The 24,142-nt window shown below is 38.3% G+C and overlaps 1 protein-coding gene across 7 annotated transcripts in view; it reads right to left on the reverse strand.

The window, feature by feature from the left end:
* The window catches only part of kiaa1109 (KIAA1109 ortholog), a 427,165-nt gene that overhangs the window by 125,252 nt on the left and 277,771 nt on the right, over positions 1–24,142 (reverse strand). For 6 of the 7 annotated variants that reach the window (XM_072584210.1, XM_072584207.1, XM_072584208.1 and 3 more), the window contains exons 44-50: positions 23,571–23,746; positions 23,013–23,188; positions 21,234–21,943; positions 19,308–19,559; positions 16,660–16,753; positions 2,587–2,637; positions 1,168–1,374 (exon numbers count right to left, since the gene is read on the reverse strand). In XM_072584210.1, the coding sequence (XP_072440311.1) occupies positions 1,168–1,374; positions 2,587–2,637; positions 16,660–16,753; positions 19,308–19,559; positions 21,234–21,943; positions 23,013–23,188; positions 23,571–23,746 (1,666 nt within the window). The remainder of the gene's footprint in view (positions 1–1,167; positions 1,375–2,586; positions 2,638–16,659; positions 16,754–19,307; positions 19,560–21,233; positions 21,944–23,012; positions 23,189–23,570; positions 23,747–24,142) is intronic. The other variant, XM_072584206.1, reaches the window with a different exon arrangement.

Consider the following 24,142-nt stretch of genomic DNA (forward strand, 5'->3'; position numbering starts at 1 on the left):
ACAATATAGACAGGTGGAGTAAGGGGCCTGTAAATGGGAGAAGCACCAGAGTCCATTATTTTCTTCCTGACCCTGGTGCTGGGCAATTAAATTTAAAATCCAATCTGCAGGAACAATATTTCATTCAGCAAGAGGTCAATCTATGGAACAGGGTTCAAGGGAGAGCGTGCAAGCAGTTCATATTGATTAATTCAAATTAGCTAGAACTCTTTCAGAAACGAATAGCCCATTATCTTTGGGTCTCCAGATCAAAGACATAGGACATACAACCTAAGATGCACTTTGGAACCCTGTGGAAGCACAAACTCACTGAGAATTGCCTGTAAAGATTCAACCTTGTTCCCCTTGTTAACACTCTTGTTCCCTAAGACTTTCTAAGAAAGTTTTTGACTCTGAGTTACTAACTGAATAGTTACCCAGGAAATTTCAGACAGAAAAATCCTAACTTAATTCCTTGGAAAATCTGCAACTTATCCATTTGTCAATCATACATTGGCACAGCACTCTCCATACTGCCACCCTCTTCCTCCTGACCTGCCCACCAACTCCCTGACTGAAACTGACTAGCCTCAAACCTGACAATCTCTCACAATATGACCCAACTATCTAGTGACTCAGCTTGACCTCAGCACCCTCCCCAGCTGCAGTCTTACCCACCCATCACCAAACCGAGTTGTCAAGCTACCCACCGATGTACCTACATAGCCACCCACTCATTCCCTCATAACTCATTCACTAAAATATCAAAACTGCTTACATGTCACAAACATTTTCAGTGTGTCAAAATACTTACCAGGATAAGGCAGCTGATGCCTTAAAAAAGCAAGTTTGTCTTTGTATCATGTCAATGATCAGCAGGACATGAAGAGCTTATCCTAATCCTAATGCAAGAAGACCATTCTGAAGATGCTGAGACCAGAAAATCTGACCCAAAATGCAAAGCTTTGTTGGGGCACAGGAAAATAGGAACAGAGTGGTATTCAGACAGGGATTGCTGCTCCTTTGAAGAACTAAGTCTACATTTTGGATGCACATAAATAAATTCACATATTTGTTATGTTTAACTCATTTGTATGAAGCTGCTGGTTTTCAGCCAAGGTTTCCAAACCTCTCCATGAGTTTACAATCATAAAATAACCTTATGGTTTTTTTTTGTGAAACACTTACTTTGTTGATGGTTGACGAATGAGATCAGAAATCTGCTTGGAGAGCTGATGTGAACTGCGAACCATCATACTGTGCAATGTGGCAGGATGCTGTGGGATATTGATACTAATGGCTCCTACTTTTATAACCATTGTGTTGTTCGTCTTCAATCCTCTCTGGGCACTATAAAGAGCCTGAGATTTGGCAATACTGCATTTAACTACCGTTCTAGAAAGAGAAACACAACTCATCAAAATTCATCTGCCAACAATATTGAAAATGTCAAACATGAAGAAACAAAATGCTTCAGCACAGAAACAGATCATTCATTTATCATGTCAAGCTATTGATAAATTAAACATCCAACCTAATCAAATTTTCCTGCTTGATCCCAACATATTTCAATATTACTCTTTTCAACAATGACTTTTTTTTTTAAAATTAATGAACTTTGCTTGAGCAACAAATTGGCAACGTGCCAGAGAATTCCACATTCTGACCATCCTCTATGAAAATTAGTTCTTTCCCACTTCCCCATTAATTAGCAACTTTAAATGTTTGTACTCTTGTTGTTGGTTTTCTGAACAGTAAAATTAATCAATTACTATTCACATTATAAACTTTCTTAAACAGTATTTGAAAATTTGGAAGATTTCTCTCAGCTACAGGAAACAAAACAGCAAGTCTGAGCAATTGTAACTCAGAGTGTACCCTAGTATTTCTACACCTTCCTTACTTTATTTATTGTAGAATCTCTCTCTATAATGGGATTTCTGAAACTATACACCATAGCTTTCACTTCCAGTCAATATTTCTCATGTTGAACTATGATTCTATTTATTTCTAATATTATAGAATGATACTAAACCAAAGCAGTTTACTATTCATGACCCAAAATCAGAAACTAAGTCAGAAATTCAAAACAAATAAAAGAAACACAACATTTAAATATGAGAACAGCAATATCCTGTGATGTTTAAATACTATCTGCATTCAATTTATGTTGGATTTACATATTTCTAAGTTCACCAGTTCAATCAAGTAATTCCTGTCTTCAGTTAAAAGTAATCTGTAGCATCAAACCAAAGGTTTTCTAAGTATAGAAAAATATACATGGTAGAAAAATTAATGTTTAAATTTGCAAAGCTACAAGTTAGTTAATTCAGCATTATGGAAGCTATGAAGACCACAAAAGCTTTTGTAATTATTCATTAATCATAAATTTGTCTGTTTTCTAATTTAAGGTAAATGAACAGTAGGCATTAAAATATACATGCACAAATTAAAAGTAAAATATTCATTCTTTTGAGGAAATTAATACATCCTTAGAACTGTTCTAACATAATATTATGACGTAATACTGGGCTAAATTAGAAAGAGTTCTGTTAGTGTTTCCACTTAGTCAAAAATGCAAACTGAAATCATGCTAGTTTGACATACAGAAATTCTTGTTTGACTGTACTTGTAGGTGAAGTTGGAAAATCCTCCAGCCTAAGCAAGATGGTTGTAGAGAAAGCAAGAAAATAAAAAGAGAGCAAATGAAATATAGACATTCATGCACAAACGTCTATTCAAACAGTGGACCCCTTAGTGTGCAGATCTATATATTTTGTAACATTTCATTAATTTGTTCAAAATACTCAAACTCATCAGCTGAACTTCAGTAAAATACTTTTTTCTCATTATTAAACATGATTAATTACTTGACCATAATACAACACAACACTAAGGGTAACCACATCAATAATAAAAAGAACTGTAAATTTATGAAGACGTACTGTATTAGTAAACAGGCATTGTGAAATTCATCAACTTGTGGACGAACTACAGTTTGTAGGAATATTCAGAAACTTAAAAGTCATAATGCGTTTAACAGATTTAAAAGAAAATATGCAAGAAAAGCACTGCAATTTCAAATAATCTGGGCTCATCAAGTTATACATTTCCAGTGATATCCAATATTGTATGCCAAGTAAAAGGACTAGTGTTAAAGAAAAGAAGCAGTCAGTTATGGACCACCACTATCAGAAGTCAGACGTTACCTTTCACTATTTCAACATTTCAAATGTCACCAATTATCAGGTTCCAAAAATTGTCACTGGACCATATGTATGAACATACAAATTAGTAGGCTGCTCATTCCCTTGATGGATCAATACACCTTTGCTAAGCAGATTACTCCATGTTATTGCCTGCCCTTGATGACCTCTTACTTCCTCTACTTATCAAGAGCATATCTACCTCTATCTATCTCAAAAATATTCAAAGACATCGCTCCACCATCTTTTGAAGAGGAGTTCCAAAAACAATGTGAAAACATCTTTCCTCATCTATCTTAAATGATGACCTCTTATTTTGAAGCTATGGCCCCTAGTTCTAGATTCTAGTGTATGAGAAAACATCCATTTCTCATTCACAGTGCTCTGACTCATCCAGATCTTAAGTGTTTTAATCAACTTGTTTCTCATCTTTCTAAACTCCAGAGGGTACAAGTCTAGTCTGTCCAACCTCTAATCATAAGACAATCTACCTATTTCAAATATTAATAAAGTTTCCTTGGACTATTGCCAACATATCCACTTTCTTCCAAATGACCAATACTTTACAAAGCACGCTAGTTGTTGTCCTATATAAATGACACATCACCTCTCTTTCTTTTGTATTTGATTCCCCTTCTAATAAACAATAACCTTCTATCATCTTTCCAAATTACTAGCTGTAATTTCATATTAAATATTTGTGATTCACATACAAAAACATCAGATCCCTGTGCATCTCCTTGGTCTGCAATCTCTCCTGATTTAGATGTTATTCCTACAATATGAACAATTTCAAATTTTCCCTCCATTTACCAGATCTTTACCCACTTACTTATCTATACTCTTTATAACATTCTGTCCTCTTTACTACTTATTTTCCGGCCTATCTTTGTATAATCAACAAAATGAACAACCATACCTTCAATTCCTTCATCCAAGTCATTTATATAACAGTTGAGCTTTTCTAATGTTATTCTACAATCCATAAAATTCCAAAATCCAGTAATAACTTGGTGACAAGCATTCTGGACTCCATAAATTACAGTGTGCAGTGAAAGGTAACCATAATGGTACAACAAAACAATGGGACTTTTTTTTTGCTTATTGTGTGCAGCTGTATTTGCAGTTATGAGTACTACTTTGCATAACTTTGCATTAAAAAATGTCAAGGGCAGGACATTCAATGCATGTTTGAGTGGGTTTGACTGATAATATATCACACTCTATAACATAATTGTGATTGCACCGTGCTCAGGACCATTCGCGATTCCTCAGATACTGAAGCAATCTGTGCTCAAATGCAATAAGATCTGGACAACATCCTGGCCTGGGCTGACAAGTGGCAAGTAACATTTGCGCCACATAAATGCCAGACAATGACCACCACTAACAGAGATGACTAACCACTACCCCTTGACATTCAACAGTATGACCATCACTGAATCCTCCGTTGTCAACATCCTTTGAGTTACCATTGACCAGAAACTCAACCGGACTCACCACATAAACACAGTGGCTGCAAGATCAGGTCAGACACTAGGGATACTGCAGCAAGTAACTCACCTCCTGACACCCCAAAGTCTGCCCACCATCTACAAGTCAGGAGTGTAATGGAATACTCTCCACTTGCATGGTTGATTGCAACTCCAATAACACTCAAGAAGCTTGACACCACCCAGAACAAAGCAACCCGCTTGATTGGCACCACATCTACAAACATTCAATCCCTCCACCACCGGCGCGCAGTAGTAGCAGTGTGTATTATCTACAAGATCCACTGCAGAAATTCACCAAAGATCCTTAGACAGCACCTTCCAAACCTGCGACCACTTCCATCTGGAAGGACAAGGGCAGTAGGTACTTGGGAACACCACCACCTGCAAGTTCCCTTCGAAGCCACTCACCACCCTGACTTGGAAATATACCGCCGTCCCTTCACAGTCGTTGGGTCAAAATGCTGGAATCCTCTCTCTAACGGCATTGTGGGTAAACCCACAACAAGCTCACCACCAGCTTCTCAAGGGTAAAGAGGGATGGGCTATCAATGTTGGCCAGCTAGCGATGCCCAAGTCCCACAAATGAGTTTTAAAAATTGAGTCATGAGATACAATAGCTGATTATACTCAAGATTCCCAAGTGATATATTTAATAATTACTTATTATCAAATTATAACCAAAACAATAATAAAAGCAAAATATTGCAGAGAGAGTCATAGAGATGTACAATACGGAAACAGATCCTTCAGTCCAACTTGTCCATGCTGATTAGATATCCCAACCCAATCTAGCCCCACCTGCCAGCACCCAGCTCATATCCCTCCAACCCCTTCCTATTCATATACCCACACATATGCCTTTTAAATATTACAATTGTACTAGCCTCCACCACTTCCTCTGATAGCTCATTCCATACACATACCACCCTCTGCGCGAACACGTTGCTCCTTAGGTCTCATATATCTTTCCCCTCTCACCCTAAACCTATGCCCTCTAGTTCTGGACTCCCTCACCCCAGGGAAAATACTTTGTCTATTTATCTTATCCATGCCCCTCATGATCTTATAGACTTCTATAACGTCATCCCCAGCCACGACGCTCCAGGGAAAACAGCCCCAGCCTGATCAGCCTCTCTCTGTAGCTCAAATCCTCCAACCCTGGCAATATCCTTTTAAATCTTTTCTGAACCCTTTCATATTTCACAACCTATTTCCAATAAGAAGGAGACCAGAATTGCACGCAATATTCCAACAGTGGCCTAACCAATGTCCTGTACAGCCGCAACATGACCTCCCAACTCCTGTACTCAATACTCTGACCAATAAAGGAAAGCATACCAAACGCCTTCTTCATTATCCTATCTACCTGTGACTCCAATTTCAAGGAGCTATGAACCTGCACTCCAAGGTCTCTTTCTTCATCAACACTCCCTAGGACTTTACCATTAAGTGCATAAGATACTGGAAAACTAGAAATAAAAACAGCAGGTTCAGTTCTGATAATAAGTTAAATCGGACTTGAAATGCTAACTGTTTCTCTCTCCACAGATACTTCTAGACCTGCTAAACTACTCCAGCACTTATTGTCCTTAACCAGAGAAATTGTTTTTATGATTTGCTTTGCTGAAGTTTACTATGGTATAGTGTGAGTCATAGCAACATGTTATAGTTGCTATGCATCACTCAAACTCACTTTGAGTCTCTGTTGAACAAAAAAAAAGGGAACATAAGATACAGAAAATCTGAAATGCATTTTTCTAAGACTTGTCTTCACACCAGGGATTTTGCCATATTAAATAGAGTTGACCAGCTTCAGCCACTCCAAACAGAAACAGTAACTCTGGCCATCAACAATAGTACATATATGAAAGCCCTGAATGCAATTTTTCAATCCAGATTACGTGAAAATATGGATCAGCTAAGAAAAACGTGCTCCAAGGTAAACACGGCAAGAATGGTTGATATGAAGAACATGGTAAACAATTTTGCCAACTTTATTTTTGAAAATTGCATTATTTTTAAACTTCAACTTAACATTAAAGGTTTTTCACCTTCTGTAACATGGTATTAAACATCACTATTGCTGGTTGTTTGAACTGCCTGTTGACAATGCAAAATAACATTAAAAGTTAAGCCTAAAGCACAGAGACCATTAGACCTTTGTGGATAGATTTCTTTCAGATCAACATCAAATCCTGTCACCTTACCAGTGATCACAGAATTTCCACCAATATCTTTGTCTCTTCTAGAGAAAATGGCAACATGCTTGATTGCCCACCTTCCTGTAATAAAAAACATTGAGATGTGTCCCCAGCTGGCATGGTCAGCATTTATTACCCATCACCAATTGTCCTTGAGATGGTGGTGGCGAAGCACCTCCTTGAACTGCTGCAAACCAGGGGATGCAGGTACACACGTAGGGCTGGGAGGTTCTAAGACTTTAAAACTGTGATAAGTGAAGGAACAATAAAAATGTTCTAAGTCAGAGAAGTATATGACTTGGACAGAAAGTTGAAGATAGAGTTCCATAACTGTGTTGCCCTTAATTTGTTGAAATGCATGATAAAGATTTACAACATATCATCATTTCAAATTTTGGATTCTGAAGTACATTAAAATAGTAGATAGATATTTGGTGTAGTTCTGTGAAGAGGACCTGTTTTCTTTTTTAACAGTTCAGAAAATTGGTTTTAATTAGTGAATTCAACTATCACTTCTAATAAAACTTGTGACTTGAACTAAATAATTTGATTAGCTACCGAAGAAATATCTGCTGAATGTTTATAAAGTTGAGATTTTAAAATCTACAGAAACAGATGGGCACTGATCACTGGCATGTTACCTTAGACGAGAAGTCATAATAACAAAAAGGCTGTTTTGAACTTTGTGGAACTATCTTGGCTGAAAATGTTTATTTTGTGGGTGTCTTTGGCTGGAAAGAAGTCTTCAGTTTGTTTTTAGTCCAAGGAGAAAGGATGGGAAAGACCTGAAGTTTCTTTTAAGGTTCAGTGACAAAAGTCAATTGGTTACCTATACTTTTGCATCTGAGGGAGACAGAGAGAATCAAATCTGGCCAATGTACTTAAAGCTCAAATGGAAAAGATTGCAAATGTGCAAGTGAAATAGCACATTTGAAAGTCATGATAGGAGTGATACTTCAGTGGGATTGAGTGCCTGTACAGATTATGGCTGGGGAAAAGGCCTGAATTTCTTTTGCCGAATAAGATTTTTTCCAAAATACCTTAAAGGCATAAAAAAGAATTTACATTATGTTTGATGCTCTTTTATTAAAAATACATTAGCAGTCTCATTGAAATACAGTGAGTGACCATCAGTGACCAAATTGCAAAAATAATATGTCTGTAAAACCAGTTCTCTCTCTGGGACTGAACTTGTTCAGTATTGCCATCAGCCAGAAATATAGCAGGTGTTAGAGGTCACAGGTCTAGGCATTGCTGTTGAAGGTACTGCCATAGCTGTCTCAGCAAAATGCTGCAGGGCATCTTGTAGATGATGCACAAAGCTACCATTATGCATAGATAGTGAAGGAGTGGAGGTGTTGACAAACAAGCAGACAGCTTTGTCCCATCTAGCTTCAAACTGTTTTTGTTATTGGAGTGGCACTCATTTAAGTGGAGAATATTGACATGTGCATCATACATGATGGACAAGCATTGGGACTCTGGTGATGAATTTCTTGCCAGAGAACTATCAGCCTGAATTTTCACACAGCCAGAATACCTGTACAGCTGGTCCAGTTAACTTTCTGATCAAATGTAACTTCTTGGATAGTGACAGTGGCGGATGGTAGTATTGTTAAGGAGAGTCAGTTAGATTTTCCCTTGGTCATTGTTTGGCACGAATATTACTTGTTACTAATCAATCCAATCAATCAATCAATTCCTGAAGAAGGGCTCATGCCTGAAACGTCGATTCTCCTGCTCCTTGGATGTTGCCTGACCTGCTGCGTTTTTCCAGCAACACATTTTCAGCACTAATCAATCCAAGCCTACATATTGCCCAGGTCTTGCTGCATGTCTGTAAATGCAGTTTCATTATCTAGGAGGTTGTGAATGGAACTGAACACTGTTGCAAATTTCTTTTTTAAATAAACTGCAACTGGAATGAGAGGTAAATGTCTAAAACACAAATGCAAAACAAACAGACATGGGTTAATTCCATTTCAAAAGGTAACAAGCTTATTTTATAAGGTCAGAGTTCGAAGTTGAGAAATCCTAAAGAAGAGATGACCCATGTCTGTGCTCTCAGGAGGAGTAGAATGTCCACAGCTACTTCTATAAGGGATCTAAATTATTAATCACAAAGTCAAAAGCACCTTGAAAACAAGGGATTCTAGAGTGCAGCAAATAACAGTGGAAACAGAATTATTATCTCAATTAGAGATTTAATTTATTAATGAGGGTCACAGTATTAAAGGGCTGTTTTGAAAGTTAATTAGTTTGATTTCCATTTGGAACATCCCAACATATGTTATATTGCTTTGGAGACATGTTATATAGGAGTAACTTGACAAGGAAGTATTCAATGAACTGCATGATACTGTGTAACAAAGGAACCTTTGAGTGTTTGCCTATAGATCCGTGATAATGCAAGGCATATTAGTAGGATGGTGAAAAAGGTATATGGGGTACTGGCCTTTATCAAATGAATTATAGATTACAAAAGCATGAAAGGCATGTTAGGAGTATATAGAACTTGGTGAGACCACAGCTAGAATATTGCATGTAGTTCTGATCTGCACGTTACAAGAAGGATGTGATTGCATTGGAAGGGGTGAAGAGGAAGAGAAAAATGTAAGTTATGAAGAAAGGTTGGATAGGTTTAGGTTACTTTTGTTGGAGCAGAGAACACTGAGGGGTGATCTGATTTGCATGTACAAAATTGGAGGATAGTGGATAAAGAACTGCTGTTCCTTTAGTTGAATGGTCAGTCATGAGCTGACACAGGTTCAAGGTGAGGGGCAGGTGGTTTGGGGGAAATGAGAGGAAAAGCTTTATTACCCAGAGGGTGGTGACAGTCTGGAACGTGCTGCCTGGGAGGGTGGTAGAGGCAAATTGCCTCACATCCTTTAAAAGCACTTGGCACATCATTACATTCAAGGCTGGTAAATGGGATTAGGTTGAAGGTCAGGTGATTCTCATGTGTCAGTGCAAACTCAATGGGCCTCTTTTACACTATCTGATTTAATGAATCTCTGAGATTTTCCTTTATTTGGGAGTGCATCAGTATGTTGGTTGTGACACATAGTTGTGTAAGACAAATCTTCCTGAACACTATTTGCTGGTGTGCAGACTACATTATGTAGCACAACAGCACCATTCTTGTTCTTTAATTCTGGCCAAATCAACCTTTGCAATGCTCTGGGACATTCTAAGTCATCCTCTCTCTCAAATACTGGAGACTACCCTCCAATGCTATACTTCGTGCTTTTACAAACATGAACAGTAAATATATGAATTACAATGTATCATTTTTCCCTTACTCTGACTCCATCTATTAACTGATTAGATTAGATTAGATTAGATTCCTCACAATGTGGAAACAGGCCCTTCGGCCCAACCAGTCCACACCGACCCTCCGAAGAATAATCCACCTAGACCCATTTCCCTCTGACTAATGGGCGGCATGGTGGCATAGTGGTTAGCACTGCTGCCTCACAGTGCCAGAGACCTGGGTTCAGTTCCCTCCTCAGGCAACTGTCTGTGTGGAGTTTGCACATTCTCCCAGTGTCTGCATGGGTTTCCTCCGGGTGCTCCAGTTTCCTCCCACAGTCCAAACATGTGCAGGTTAGGTGAATTTGGCCAGGCTAAATTGCCCGTAGTGTTAGGTGAAGGGGTAAATGTAGGGGAATGGGTCTGGGTGGTTGCTCTTCGGAGGGTCGCTCTTCGGAGGGTCAGTGTGGACTTGTTGGGCCGAAGGGCCTGTTTCCACACTGTAAGTAATGTAATCTAATCTAACACGACAGGCAATTTACCTGACCTGCACATCTTTGGACTGGGGGGGGGGGGGGGGGGGAACAGCTCCCAGTGATTTGTGCACCCTAATACTATTCTCTGATTCCCTTACTCAACTTATCAACTTACTGTCCTTCATTCCAGCACTATCAGTGGTTTGTGCACCCTGATTCCCATGTCCATTCAATTTAGTCTAAAGCCTCACCAACAGCATTATCACAACTCCTCACAAAGAACTTAGTCCTAAGTCTGTTCAGGTGCAGCCGGTCCAGCTTGCAAGGGATGTAATCAATCCCAGAACCAGTCCCAGTGCCCCAGTAATTTGAAACTCTCCATCCCACACCATCTTGTTAGCCACAAATTCTTATCCTGTTTCTTTACTCACTGGCACACAGTACTGGGAGTAACCTAATTAATCAAACCATTATCACTACTGCTATCCCACTCTTTTCCATTCTGTCCTGTACAGCTAGCTCACTAGTGGTGATGGCTGTATTTTGCTGAGAAACCATCTCCCCCAACAGTATCCAGAATGGACCACGATTGTTGAAAATGTTATCAATGTATGACATTTACACCACCCCTCTGAACAAACTACCCATTCAACTTTCAGTCTGACAAATGCCACCACAGTGACTCCATCTGTTGCTCTCTGTCTGAAACCCTGAGCTCTATGTTCTGCAACTGCCTTCTTGCTACACATAGCATTTCTCATTTCTGACTTTTTTGCTGCACTTTCAATCTGTAGATATTATGTTCACTAAATATTTGAATTCTTGCACCTATTCTGTTCTTTTTTTCCATCTAAGAGTGAGAGGTATCCTCGAATCAGACAGACAAAGTACCTCCTTCCATTTGTGACCTTTGAACATTTAACAGAGAAATGCAACAAAGGCCAGTCATCCAAAAATCAGTGGTGGGTATCTCCAGTTTATTCAGGTAGGCACAGCCTGTGAAAGCAGTCTTGCAGAGGCTGGAGAAGTGGGATGATATTTTTCTAAATCTAGCTTTGCAAGCTGCCTGCATTTCTATACAGCAGCATTTAAGCTTTGAAGATCTGCTGCAGATAAACTCAGCTCTTAATTTGGCAGGAATGCCCACAGGTACTGCTTTCTATCCATAAATAACCCCAAGGGAGAAAGGTCCATTAAGCTTAGGGGCTCCCCACTGTGGTCTAAAAGATCTGCCTGAAAACGCATCTCCATTAACAGAAGATGAGAAACTTTACAGAAGCAAAAACTCTGAGTGCTGGAAATCTCAAATGAAAACAAAGTGCTGCAGAAACACAGGATATCTGGCAGTATCCATGCAGAAAAACACTCCATTGTGATTCTTCTAAGAGGAGGGAGAAAGAAGAAAGAAATAAAGTGAAACTAAGTTAATTTTTCAAATTCAAATATGATTCCTATTGCAAGGTTTGTAGCTCAGGTTGAGGTTTAGGGTGTAGCTTTGCTCGCTGAGCTGTAGGTTTGATATCCAGACGTTTCATTACCTGGCTAGGTAACATCATCAGTGGTGACCTCCAAGTGAAGTGAAGCTGTTGTCTCCTGCTTTCTATTCATATGTTTGTCCTGGATGGGGTTCCTGGGGTTTGTGGTGATGTCATTTCCTGTTCGTTTTCTGAGGGGTTGATAGATGGTATCTAGATCTATGTGTTTGTTTTTGGCATTGTGGTTGGAGTGCCAGGCCTCTAGGAATTCTTTGGCATGTCTTTGCTTAGCCTGTCACAGGTTAGATGTGTTGTCGCGGTTGAAATGGTGGTTTTTTTTCATCCATGTGTAGGGCTACGAGGGAGAGAGGGTCGTGTCTTTTCGTGGCTAGCTGGTGTTCGTGTATCCTGGTGGCTAACTTTCTTCCTGTTTGTCCTACATGGTGTTTGTGACAATCCTTGCACAGAATTTTGTAGATGATGTTGGTTTTGTCCATGGGTTGTACTGGGTCTTTTAAGTTTGTTAGTTTTTGTTTGAGAGTGTTGGTGGGTTTGTGTGCTACTAGGATTCCGAGGGGTCTTAGTAGTCTGGCTGTCATTTCTGAGACTTCTTTGATGTATGTAACCCTATCCAGGACAAACACATAAATAGAAAGCAGGAGACAACAGCTTCGCTTCACTTGGAGGTCACCACTGATGATGTTACCTAGCCAGGTAATGAAACGTCTGGATATCAAACCTACAGCTCAGCGAGCAAACCTACACCCTAAATGATTCCTATTCTTCAAGTCTCATCAGGTTTGGAAAAGAAAAATGATATTAGACTTGAAACATTAACTATTTCTCTCACCACTGATGCTGCCAGATGTGCTGACTTTCTGCAGCACATTTTGCTTTTATTCTATTTTTATCATCCCTGTAATGGTAAAGTCACCATCATGGGCGGCACAGTAGTTCAGTGGTTAGTCCACCCTCTGGCAACTGCCTGATTGGAGTTTGCACATTCTCCCTGTGTCTGCGTGGGTTTCCTCTGGGTGCTTCAGTTTCCTCCCATAATCCAAAGATGTGCAGGTCAGGTGAATTGGCTGTGCTAAATTGTCTGTAGTGTTAGGTGCATTTGTCAGAGGTAAATATAGGGTAGGGGGATGAGTCTGGGTGGGTTACTCTTCGGAGGGTTGGTGTGGACTTGTTGGGCCAAATGGCCTGTTTCCATACTGTAAGGAATCTAATCTAATCATGCCAGAGGACCGTAGAGATACTCTCGCATTAGAAACTGATGGTGAATTTAACGTGAGGGCTACAATGCCTCAGATGAAGGGTAAGGTTGAGAAGTCTGGACTTTCAAGGTAAACTCTGCTCGTGTGGCAACTGAACCCACACTGTTGGCGTCACTCTGATTCGTAAACCAGCAGTCCAGCGAACTGAGCTAACTAACTTTCCCCATTACTATTAATTGTTAAACTAAGGAAATAACATTCATTTAAATAATAATACCTCATAAATACAAAGAAAACAATTCGCAAACTAAAGGCAAAGATGCCGGAGCTCTACCAGGTCATACGGCTGCTCTCTCATTACAGTTATGACTGGTGATGGTTTAATTGAAGGGTCACCATATCTCAGTGAAGGGAAAGGTTAAGAAGTTGACTCCTTTATGGTAACCTCAGCCAGTACAGAAATTGATCCCAAGTTGTTGGCATCACAGTGCATCCCAGAACAGCTTTCCAGCAAATTGAGCTAACAGACCCCTACTCCAACTATTTGTTGTGCATTTTCAGTTTGCTGAAACTGGAAATGAGAGAAACTAAACCAGGAATAGAATATAATACATTTGTAACAATGCCAAATATTATGCATCCAGTGTATATTTTAGAATAATTTTAAGCAATCCCAAGTGCATCTGTTGACTTTTGCCAAAATGATCTTGGGAATATTACCCTTTATATTGAAATTAACAAGTAACACATGCAACTCTGAATCCATTATATTGAGCTCATTTCCAAACAGCTTATTTGTACTTTGTATCAGTGGCTGATCAAGTGGCAGCAGTCTCACCATTCAGATCAGAAGGTTATCAGCTCAAGTTTCACTCAAGATTTGAGCACAGAAACAGAACTGACATTTCAGTGCAGCAGTATAGCTTTGTTGATTAAAGATTAAATCATCTTTTTAGGTGTTGTTAAAGATCCGTGTGAGTGGCACAGTGGCACAGTGTTAGCACTGCTGCCTCACAGCGCCAGAGACCCAGGTTCAATTCCCGCCTCAGGTGACTAACTGTGTGAAGTTTGCACATTCTCCCTGTGTCTGCTTGGGTTTCCTCTGGGTGCTCCGGTTTCCTCCCACAGTCCAAAGATGTGCAGGTCAGGTGAATTGGCCATGCTAAATTGCCCGTAGTGTTAGGTAAAGGGTAGATGTAGGGGTATGGGTGGGTTGAGCTTCGGCGGGTCGGTGTGGACTTGTTGGGCCGAAGGGCCTGTTTCCACACTGTAATGTAATCTAATCTAATCCTGTGGTACTATTTGAAATAACAGCTGAAGAATTCTCCCCAGTGTCCTAATCAATACTTGTTCCTCAACCAACCTCACTGAAATAGATTAATGCGTCAATTACACAGTTTATGCACGAACAGCCTGCTCCTTTTCCTACAATAGCACTGACACTTCAGAAAGTATTTATCATATGTATTTTTGTAAAAGTCAGTATTGTGAGACTTTTCTTTCAGGCAAAAACCGTGAATAAGTTGACATTTAAAAGGGTTGTGTTTTCAAGGAGCTTAGATCAAATGATAAAAGACCTGCTCAGCACAACTTGCATAGATCTCAAAAGAATCCACAAGGTTATGAGGACCAAACCTTTAACATGCCTCTCTTTCTTTCACCCTGTGATTTATTGAGGAATTTCCCAGCACCCCTCCACACGCTGGGAGAGGAAATGTCAGTTGAATCTGCAATTTCAATGTGGTAAGAGAAGAAAAAGGGAGGGCTACGTTGTTAGAAAATATCACAGTATGGGACAATCCCTCCCCACGTGCAGGGGATTTACACTGAGTCTACAATTGCATGAGCTTGATTGGTAAGCTCTCTTTCCCTGCTCCAGGAAGATTGAGGACAATAGTACATGCGTACATTTATTTAATATTCACCTGAAAGCTGCCTTCTGCATCCAGTTTCCACATCCATATTTTTATACTCCAGACAGTTTCTGTCCCCAAAGATCAAATTCGAATTACATTTTTATTGTACTAACTGGCAATAAAAACTGAATGCAATATGGTAATGAATAATGAATTTAAGTTTTTGATGATTGTAGAAACCATTCTTTGTTTTGTTTAGTCTTTGATTGAAAAAACAACAGTTTACCTTTACTTGAGGATATAGTAAGTTCCTTTCCTTTTAAGGGTAAAGATCATGGAGGTGACTCTTACATGATACCAATTCTGATATGAGTATATTCAGCAACTGGCTGTAAAAATTTTTGGACATTCTAAAGTCACGAAAGGCTCTTTATAAATCATTGTTTCTTCTGTTATATTCATCTCTCGGGAGTGCCAAATCAGTTCAACTGTCCTAGTCAATCAAAAAACTAATATAGCAGAAATAAAGCCAGGCAACAAGTTAGCATAATACTACACCAAGGCTGTGTGTGACAGAGAGACAACTGAAGATAGAAGGCCATCTATTTCATTTCCCACAATTGTATTCATCGGAGCGGCAGCAAAACAGACATCACCAGATAGAAAACAATAGAACTAGCCAAACAAGACCTAGCAAAATATTTTAAAGAGGACTTTCAGGAAGTGGATACCACCTCAGCTGCAACAAAAGGGATTGTGATGCACCAGGGCGGAATCTAGCTGCCCCGGTACCTCTAGTACCTTTTGGGACAAACCAATCACCATCAAAAAAAGAATAAATCAAAATAAGAGTACTCTCACTTACCTCATCTTGCATTCTCTACTTCATTCACCTTGCCTCATTCTTTTTTGCATTTTTAAGACTAGTTTAAATGTTTTATATTTCTAACTGAAACTTCCTGCCTCAAAGTAAATACCTACTGTTGAGATATTAAATCTCAATTATTACACTATTCAATTTGCAAGAATAACTGGTAATATTCAGAATTGACCTCAATTAGCTCAAATTCATTTATAAAGTCAATGTTCAGCCAGACAGAAATTAAGACTTGAAAACAAACCTGATAATAATGTTTTGTCAAATGTAAAATTTAAAACCCTGCCACATAGAAAAACTTAATATCAATGGCCCAGGAATGCATTTCTCAATTTCTTATGCAAAGTCTTCTAATCATTATTCTACAGTCATGCAATAAGACTATTGCTTAATGTGCTGTATATACGAAGTCATGTAATGCAAAAGATTAACATGCAGCTGTACCTTTAAACAATTTGGGTATTCATTTCTCGTAATCAGTGAAGCATATAACTAAAAGATGGTGAAAATGCAGAAAGAAATTACAGAAACAATTCTATGTTTTCATGCGTTACATTTACACAGAAAATTAATATTCTTTAATTCCACCTTGTGAATTTCTTAAACAAATTAACTTTTACTCACTGAATATTTGGAGTAATGCCTTCCAACAGGACTATATTTACACCACCTATATGAGCAGTTGCACAAGTTTCAGTCATCTTTTGGTGTAAAACATCTGAAGTAAAACCACAATAAGTTAAGAACATTCATTCAGCACACAAGTTAAAAGCTTATAAATCAATGTATTAATTTTGAAATACACAATTCAAGTATGAAGATTTAGAAAAGGTTTGCACAAATTTTTAGATCTTTCCAACATTAAATATTTACAATTTTTAAACAATAAGACAGGAGGAAAAAGAAGTAGACAAGATGTGTTTGCTATTCCCTCCCATTTAACATCTTTGCATTGAGGTTTCTTCCACTTTCCTTGTTGACTTAACTGTCTCCAAGTCTGAAAATGAGCAGTTATCTACATGTTGGCAGATGTGTTTTGTATTTCCAGCATTTGGTTTTCATTTTGATTTCCTGCATACAGCTCATTCTGCTATAACATGCATTTCATTAATGCAAATTTGATATGATGCAATTGACAAATTAGGGACACTGTTTTAAAGCACAAACTGTTAAGCTGTGTGTTGGCTGTAACGTGATGACATCGCCAACACTTTAACTGCTGTTTCTAAAGTGCGATATTTCTATAATGCGGGATTGCACAAGAACAGAACCATTGCTTTATAGAACTACCTGTACATTGTATCCCCAGCACACGTTGCAAACAATTCAACTTTGTCAAAGATTCATACTGTGGAGTACCAGTGTTGGCCTAGAGTGGACAAAGTCAGGAATCACAACACCAGGATATAGTCCAACAGATTAATTTGAAAACTCAAGCTTCTGGAGTTTGGCTCCTTCGTCAGATGAAGTGAGAGGGAAGTACACAGAACTTAGAATTTACAGGCAGAGTGATCAAAAGATCATATAAATGGTGTGAATGGAGTGTCAAATACTAAGTCTCTGCAGGTGACCAAGGGTGTTAGACAGTGTGAGTAAAGTGTCCATAGCTGAATAACAACTGAAGGGATGACCTATAATCGATTAAATGGTAGAGAGAGATAATTATAAAAAATTAAAAATAAGGTGGTGCTGGAGAAAACCAAATGACTGAAATAACATGGAACAAAAACAGAAGCTGCCAGAAAAGCCCAGCAGGTCCCACAGCATCTGTGAAGAAAAGTCAGAGAAAGGGTCACCGGACCCAAAACGTTAACTTGGGTTTTTCTTCACAAATGCTGCCAGATGCACTGCGCCCTTTTGGCAACCTCTCCTGATTTAAAGCATCTGTAGTTCATTCAGTTTTTATATGACTGAATAACATGATAGGCATAACAATTGCATACCAAGGGTCTAACCAAAGTAATAAGTAATCCAAAATTGTACAAACTAATTAAGGTAGAGAGATCATAACAATTTATCAAGGGGATGGTGTCAAAACAGGACCATAAGGAAGATTTTACAGATAAGAACAGTGTGGTGGGGTCACATGTAGCGCAACATGAACCTAACATCACAGTTGAGGCCTTCTTCATGGGTGTGGAACTTAGCTATCAGTTTCTGCTTGGTGATTCTGCGTTGTTGTGTATCACAAAGGCTGCCTTGGAGAACACTTAGCAGAAGATTGGAAGTTGAATGTCCTTGACTGCTGAAGTATTCCCCGACTCAGAGGGAATATTCCCGTCCGGCAATTATTGGGTGGTGCCCATTCATCCATTGTTCATAGAACATGGAAACAGATGCTTTGGTCCAACTAGTCCAGGAGACCACGTTCCTAAACTAAACTAGCTCCACTTGCCTGCGTATGGCACACATCCTTCTAAACCTTTCCTATTCATGTACCTATCCAAATGTTTTTTTAAAACTGTACCTGCATCCATCACTTCCTCTGGCAGATCACTCCACTCATGAACCAGCATGTTAAAAAACAAATGCCTCATGTCCTTTTTAAAACTTTCTCCTCTCACCTCAAAAATATGTCCCTTAGTTTTGAACTCACCCATCGTTGGGAAAATACCCTTGCTAATCACCTTACCTAGGGCCCTCATGATTTTATAAACCTCAACCACCTATGCTCGAGTACAAAAAGTACTTTTATAACTCAAATTCCCCATGCCCATTAAAATCCTGGTAAATCTTTTCTGAATCCTCTCCAATTTAATGATATCATTTCTTACAGCAAGGTAACCAGAACTGCACACAGTATTCCATAAGAGGCCTCACCAGCATCCTGTACAACCTCAATACGATGTCCCAACTCCTATCCTCAAAAGCCACAAAATACTTAAAACAGCTCAACTTCTGCTCCAAAGCTATGCAGGTTTTAAAGCCTTTGAGTTTTCAGTTTTCATAACATTTTACAATGCTAAAATCTATGTATGTATGATTGTGAAATGAAGATATAGTGGAATTAAAAATATTGATGATAAGGATTAAATATAAATTGAATATCTATCAGGTCAATAATATTCTAAAAGGAACTACTTTTACTGAAGCTAATCTTAATATTATAAACTATTTATAAAATGGGAGTTGATTGTATTAGAATTACAATAGAGAAGATCTGATCTCATAAATAATCTGCTCAACCAGACACTTTTTATCATAGTGTCCCCAATTTCCAATAAGTATAATCTTATTTGATTTTAATTGATCATCTATTTTAATATAATTACCTTTCATTTTCTCCTTTACTGTAAAGCTTCCATGAATCTTCTTAAGCTCTGCTTCCATTGTTAAGCCTCCAATGTCTGCTTCTAGATGAGTGCGGTTCACCATACCAACTCCAAACACTATAAGTGTGACATGGTGGGGTTCAGCACTTACTAAGCTGCGCTTCCTCGACAGTCTGTTCGGACTTGAGCAATCCTGTTCATTTTCAAAAACTACTCTGCAGCCAGGTTCAGTGGGACTTCTTCCGCCTGTATCTACAGATAAAACTTAATTAGAAAATTCATCTCAGTTCCTACAAAACTCACATGGCATAATCAAGCCTTAAGTTATGAATTATCTTCGCTACTCATCCACTTTCGCTTCCTTTCTTCAAACCCACTTCTTTGACTTTTTTTTTGCTTGATTTTCTGGTTCATTCATTTTTTTCCTTCTGAAGAGCCTAGTTTCTTTTTCCCCGAAATTAAAGGTGCAATGGTACAAATAGGACACATTAACCAATTTAAAGTTTAAAATTGACAATTTATTGAAGGCAGTTGAAAAGCCAATCGAGGTTTTTACTTTCATGCAATGTCTGTATTTAAATTAATACACAATTATTTTACCTATTCCCATGACACATTGATTTTTCTTTCCTCATCCCTCACTATGAAGGACAAAAAGTTGTTTTAAATTTACTCTGCAAATGTTTACTCATAACTTTGTACATCAGGAATGAAGGACTTCTGCTTGAAACGTCAATTTTCCTGTTCCTCGGATGCTGCCTGACCAGCTGTGCTTTTCCAGCACCACACGTTTTGACTCTAAGCCTGTGGAGATGCCAACATAAAAATACTGGAAGAATACTTTGAAGTTATTCTTCTAATCAATGGTTGCAAGATTGATGGAAGTGATCGCCAAATTAAAAAAGATAGTCCAAAAATACTATAGTGTAACATTCACTTAGTGGACTAGGCTCCTCAAACATCTTCCACCTATCCAACATCATCTGTTGGATACTGGCAACATTCAAAACAGAAAGAGCCTTCTCCCTCCAAGAAAATCAAGAAGGGTAATCCTCTCCACAGATCATTGACCAAACTTCATGACAACCTCCTCAGAAGGTTCCCTCAGACGATCATTTCAATGTAAAATCAGCTAAACCACGTGGCACAAAGCAGGTAAACAGAAGATAATATGCTTATCTGTACAGTTGGAATCGGCAATCATCATGTATTTCATCTAAAGACTTTCAGGATGCTATATGTACAATGCTCCCACCTCTAGTTGTTCTGCTGAGACTTGTCATACCCAAGGATTGTGATGAAGAAGTCTGTGACATTTTTGAAAGGTGTATGTTCTTAGTATGATCACATCAAACCATTGTTTGACTGGTCTGGGAGATGGCTCTCACAATTTTGGAACAAACCCAGAGACATTAGTAAGGACTACATGCAGTGTCAATTGAAATGGGATATGCTTTTGCTGTGTCAGGTGGTGTGATCGGATTTATTTTTATTAAAATTTTCAGAGTAGTTTGATGGACCTTTATGATTTGATAGGCTGTCCCAGAAGGCATTCATAACTGAATCAGTCACATTTCTGTGGATCTGGGGTCACGTGTAGCCCAGATCAAGTAAGGCCAGCAGATTGTTCTACAAATTGCCAATAATGGGAATTAGCAAATCAAACTGGATTTACAACACTCCAGTAGATAAAGGCCATTTTTACTGATATTAATGTTGTACTCCAAATTTACAGGATAAGCAAATTGAAATTACCCAGATGCCATGATGGGACTTAAAATCATATCTCAGGATAACTGTTCCAATAATGGAATTATTACGTTGCCAGACCTATTTTCAGAAATTTATCACAGCATCCAGGATATCCAATAGACTGACTTCAAAGTCGGATTTCACACTTTATATAATATAGAAGAATTATCCTACCTGTAGGACCTAACACATCGGGGGAAGATTTTTCAAGAATGCCCGTTGGATCAGATATTAATGAATAAAAGTTAAGCAGTTTGTACATATTCTGCCAACATTCTGCAGATGGTTCACTTTGCTCAGACACCGTGATCGAGTCAGAGTCATCCATTTGAATAGTCACATGATCTACAACATCCTTTGATCCCTTCCTAGAAACCTTCGAGGTTCTTCTTTGTGTTGGCCCAGATGAATTTTTATTGCGTGACTCTCTTTTACTGTTCTCATTCCCAAGTCTTTTATTTGCTTTAGTGCTATTTCCTCTGACACCTCCATTAAGACTGCCTCGAGAACTGCGACTGAAATCTGATGACCGAAAATCTCGATGTTTGCGTGTTTTGAATGTTGGTGTGGGGGACACAGACCCAGCTGTGTATCTGCTAAGTTTAATGTCTGTCTGAGTGGCCTTTATATCATCAACCATTGTGCTAAATTGATGAATGAGACGAACCAATGCCATGTCCACGTGCTGGCTGATAGACTGACAGGAGATAGTGAAGTTAACATGAAAGGTGTTTTGGTGATGCCTACTAAGTTCATGGAAAGTAAGAGCATTAGTTGAGCTTTGGTTGCTCGTCGGTCTATCCATCACAACTGCATTTATGCTGAATGTATCAAACATCAATGCTGGTTTGAAATCAAGAGGTGGTAGGTTTATCATGCCCTGTCTGAAAAATCACAAAAGATGAAAATGAAATAAGTTTTGCATTCAAGATGAAATATATAATTAAAACGCTATTTTTATTACTAATAAGAAACTGATTCATTAACTGTAGGTCAAGGAAGATCTGCTGGGTAAAACATATAAAAAAGAGGATAGAGCCAAAGTAGATGATTTTTGTAAGCCATGTTAGTTAAGATGTAGGTACAACAAGATGGGAGAGGGTTCACCCTTACACTTCTAATGTTGGCAGTGTAATCTCAATGCCTTTTCAATATGGTCTCTGGTGCTGAAACAGGTATGATTGAAGCAAATAGAAGGAAGCAGGCAGTCTGGGTTTATGGATCAGGATAAATTGAAGCCCAGATTGAGACCCACACAAGATCAAGCTGACAGTGTTTGGCAAAGATGGTCAAAATAAAGAAACACAAACATAATAGCTGGTTTAAATAAGCAACCAAGAAGAAAATGTTAACAAGGAGCAATGGCCAATAAAAATAAATCTCAGAATCAATGACGTGAGCTTTTGAAATCTCTGGATCAGGGTAATGCTCTGTTTTTAAGTATATAAGAATGTTTATACAATATCACAGTTTTTCTGATATTGCCAATATTCAAAACAGAAACTGCTGGAAAATCGCAGCAAGTCTGACAGCATATGTAGAGAAAAATCAGTGTTAACATTTCATTTCCAGTGAGCCTTCTTCCGAACCAGCAAATACCTTGTCAGGCACCAGGAGTGACAGTGAAATAAATGACAGTGAACAAGAAGAGAAAAAAATGGAATGGAAATCCTGTCAGAGCGAGGAGCACAACTTGCAGGTCACAGAGCTTGAAATGTCAACTCTGACTTCTCTCCACAGATGCTGCCAGACCTGCTGAGATTTGCCAGCACTTTCTGGTTTTATTTCTTTGCTTTTGCTTTTTTTCTAATATTCAAACTTTGAAATTTTAGTAACGTATTCATTTTTATGAACCTTGTGAATTATAGATGCATATATCAATCATTGTTATTGCTCTAATTTTCTTACAATAGTTTCCGTTGCAAGAACGAAAGCGAATTAGTCATTACATACCTTCTTTTTTTTCTGATCTTTCTCTCTTTGGATGTATCAGAATCAACAATATCTGCCCTGAGACAGTCCAGGCTCCCAGAGAATGACAAGTGTTCCCCAAAATACATTCCATAAGTTAAAGGTGCAATATCTTGGGACTGAATTCCTGTATTACTCAGCAAAGGCTTAAAAACAACCTGAAAAGAATTAATAAGAGTTATACTTCAATCTTATAAATTATTTCAAATAATAATAGTTCCAGTTTTTCTATGAACATAAAAGAGGTTCTGCAACACATGCAACTTGAAATAGTTATTGCAAAAAAAACACAACATATTAAAAAATGCACTGAATCATTAAATGATAAAGCAGCAGAGATTAAGAAAAGCCCCTCAATGTCTGAGTTCTGGTGGATGCATATTCATAACCATCAATGAAAAAACCAATTGCAGATGTACAAAATATATTCTCGTTTTAAGAAAATTGTATGTAAAAGTTATGCTTTCACATTTTTATTTCCAAATGACTGGCATATTACTGAATGCAATTAGAAGGCAAATTATAGGGCTCTCTAATTACCTGTGCATCAGCCAACTGAACAGCAGGAGGGCCTTGGTTACCCTCCTCAATACCAACAATTTCGTCCTGACTAGTGCTGTTCTGAGACTGTGTGCCATCCAGCGTGTTCTGATCACTTGACAGCACTGTATTAAAGTCAGATGCTGATTGTATTGTTGGAAGATTATATGTCAAACCTATGCAAAATAGCAACACACATTTAAACCATGGTATAAAATGCTTATGCGGCAGGCATGAAGTATCATGACAGGAATACCTTATTTTAATTCAACTTCGACATTAATAATTGTTTCAGACTTCTACAGCTATTGATTAGCAAAGTCATAAGATGAGTTAATAGTCCAACATTTTGTAAAGCACCAGAAGATATCCAGATTGCAACGTTTTTTTTAATGATTATAGACAGAATAAAACTGAATACGTTACTTAAATAATATGTTTTCTAGTTGTCATCATTTATAATGGCTTGCAGGTGACACTGTGTTTAAAGTCACAATGAACAAAAATAATGTTTCTCTAGTTTTACTATTCACTTCTCTTTTAGAATGCCTGACGCACTGGAACTCAAATAA

This window comes from Chiloscyllium punctatum, chromosome 14 (genome assembly GCF_047496795.1).
Source record: "Chiloscyllium punctatum isolate Juve2018m chromosome 14, sChiPun1.3, whole genome shotgun sequence".
Lineage (NCBI taxonomy): Eukaryota > Metazoa > Chordata > Chondrichthyes > Orectolobiformes > Hemiscylliidae > Chiloscyllium > Chiloscyllium punctatum.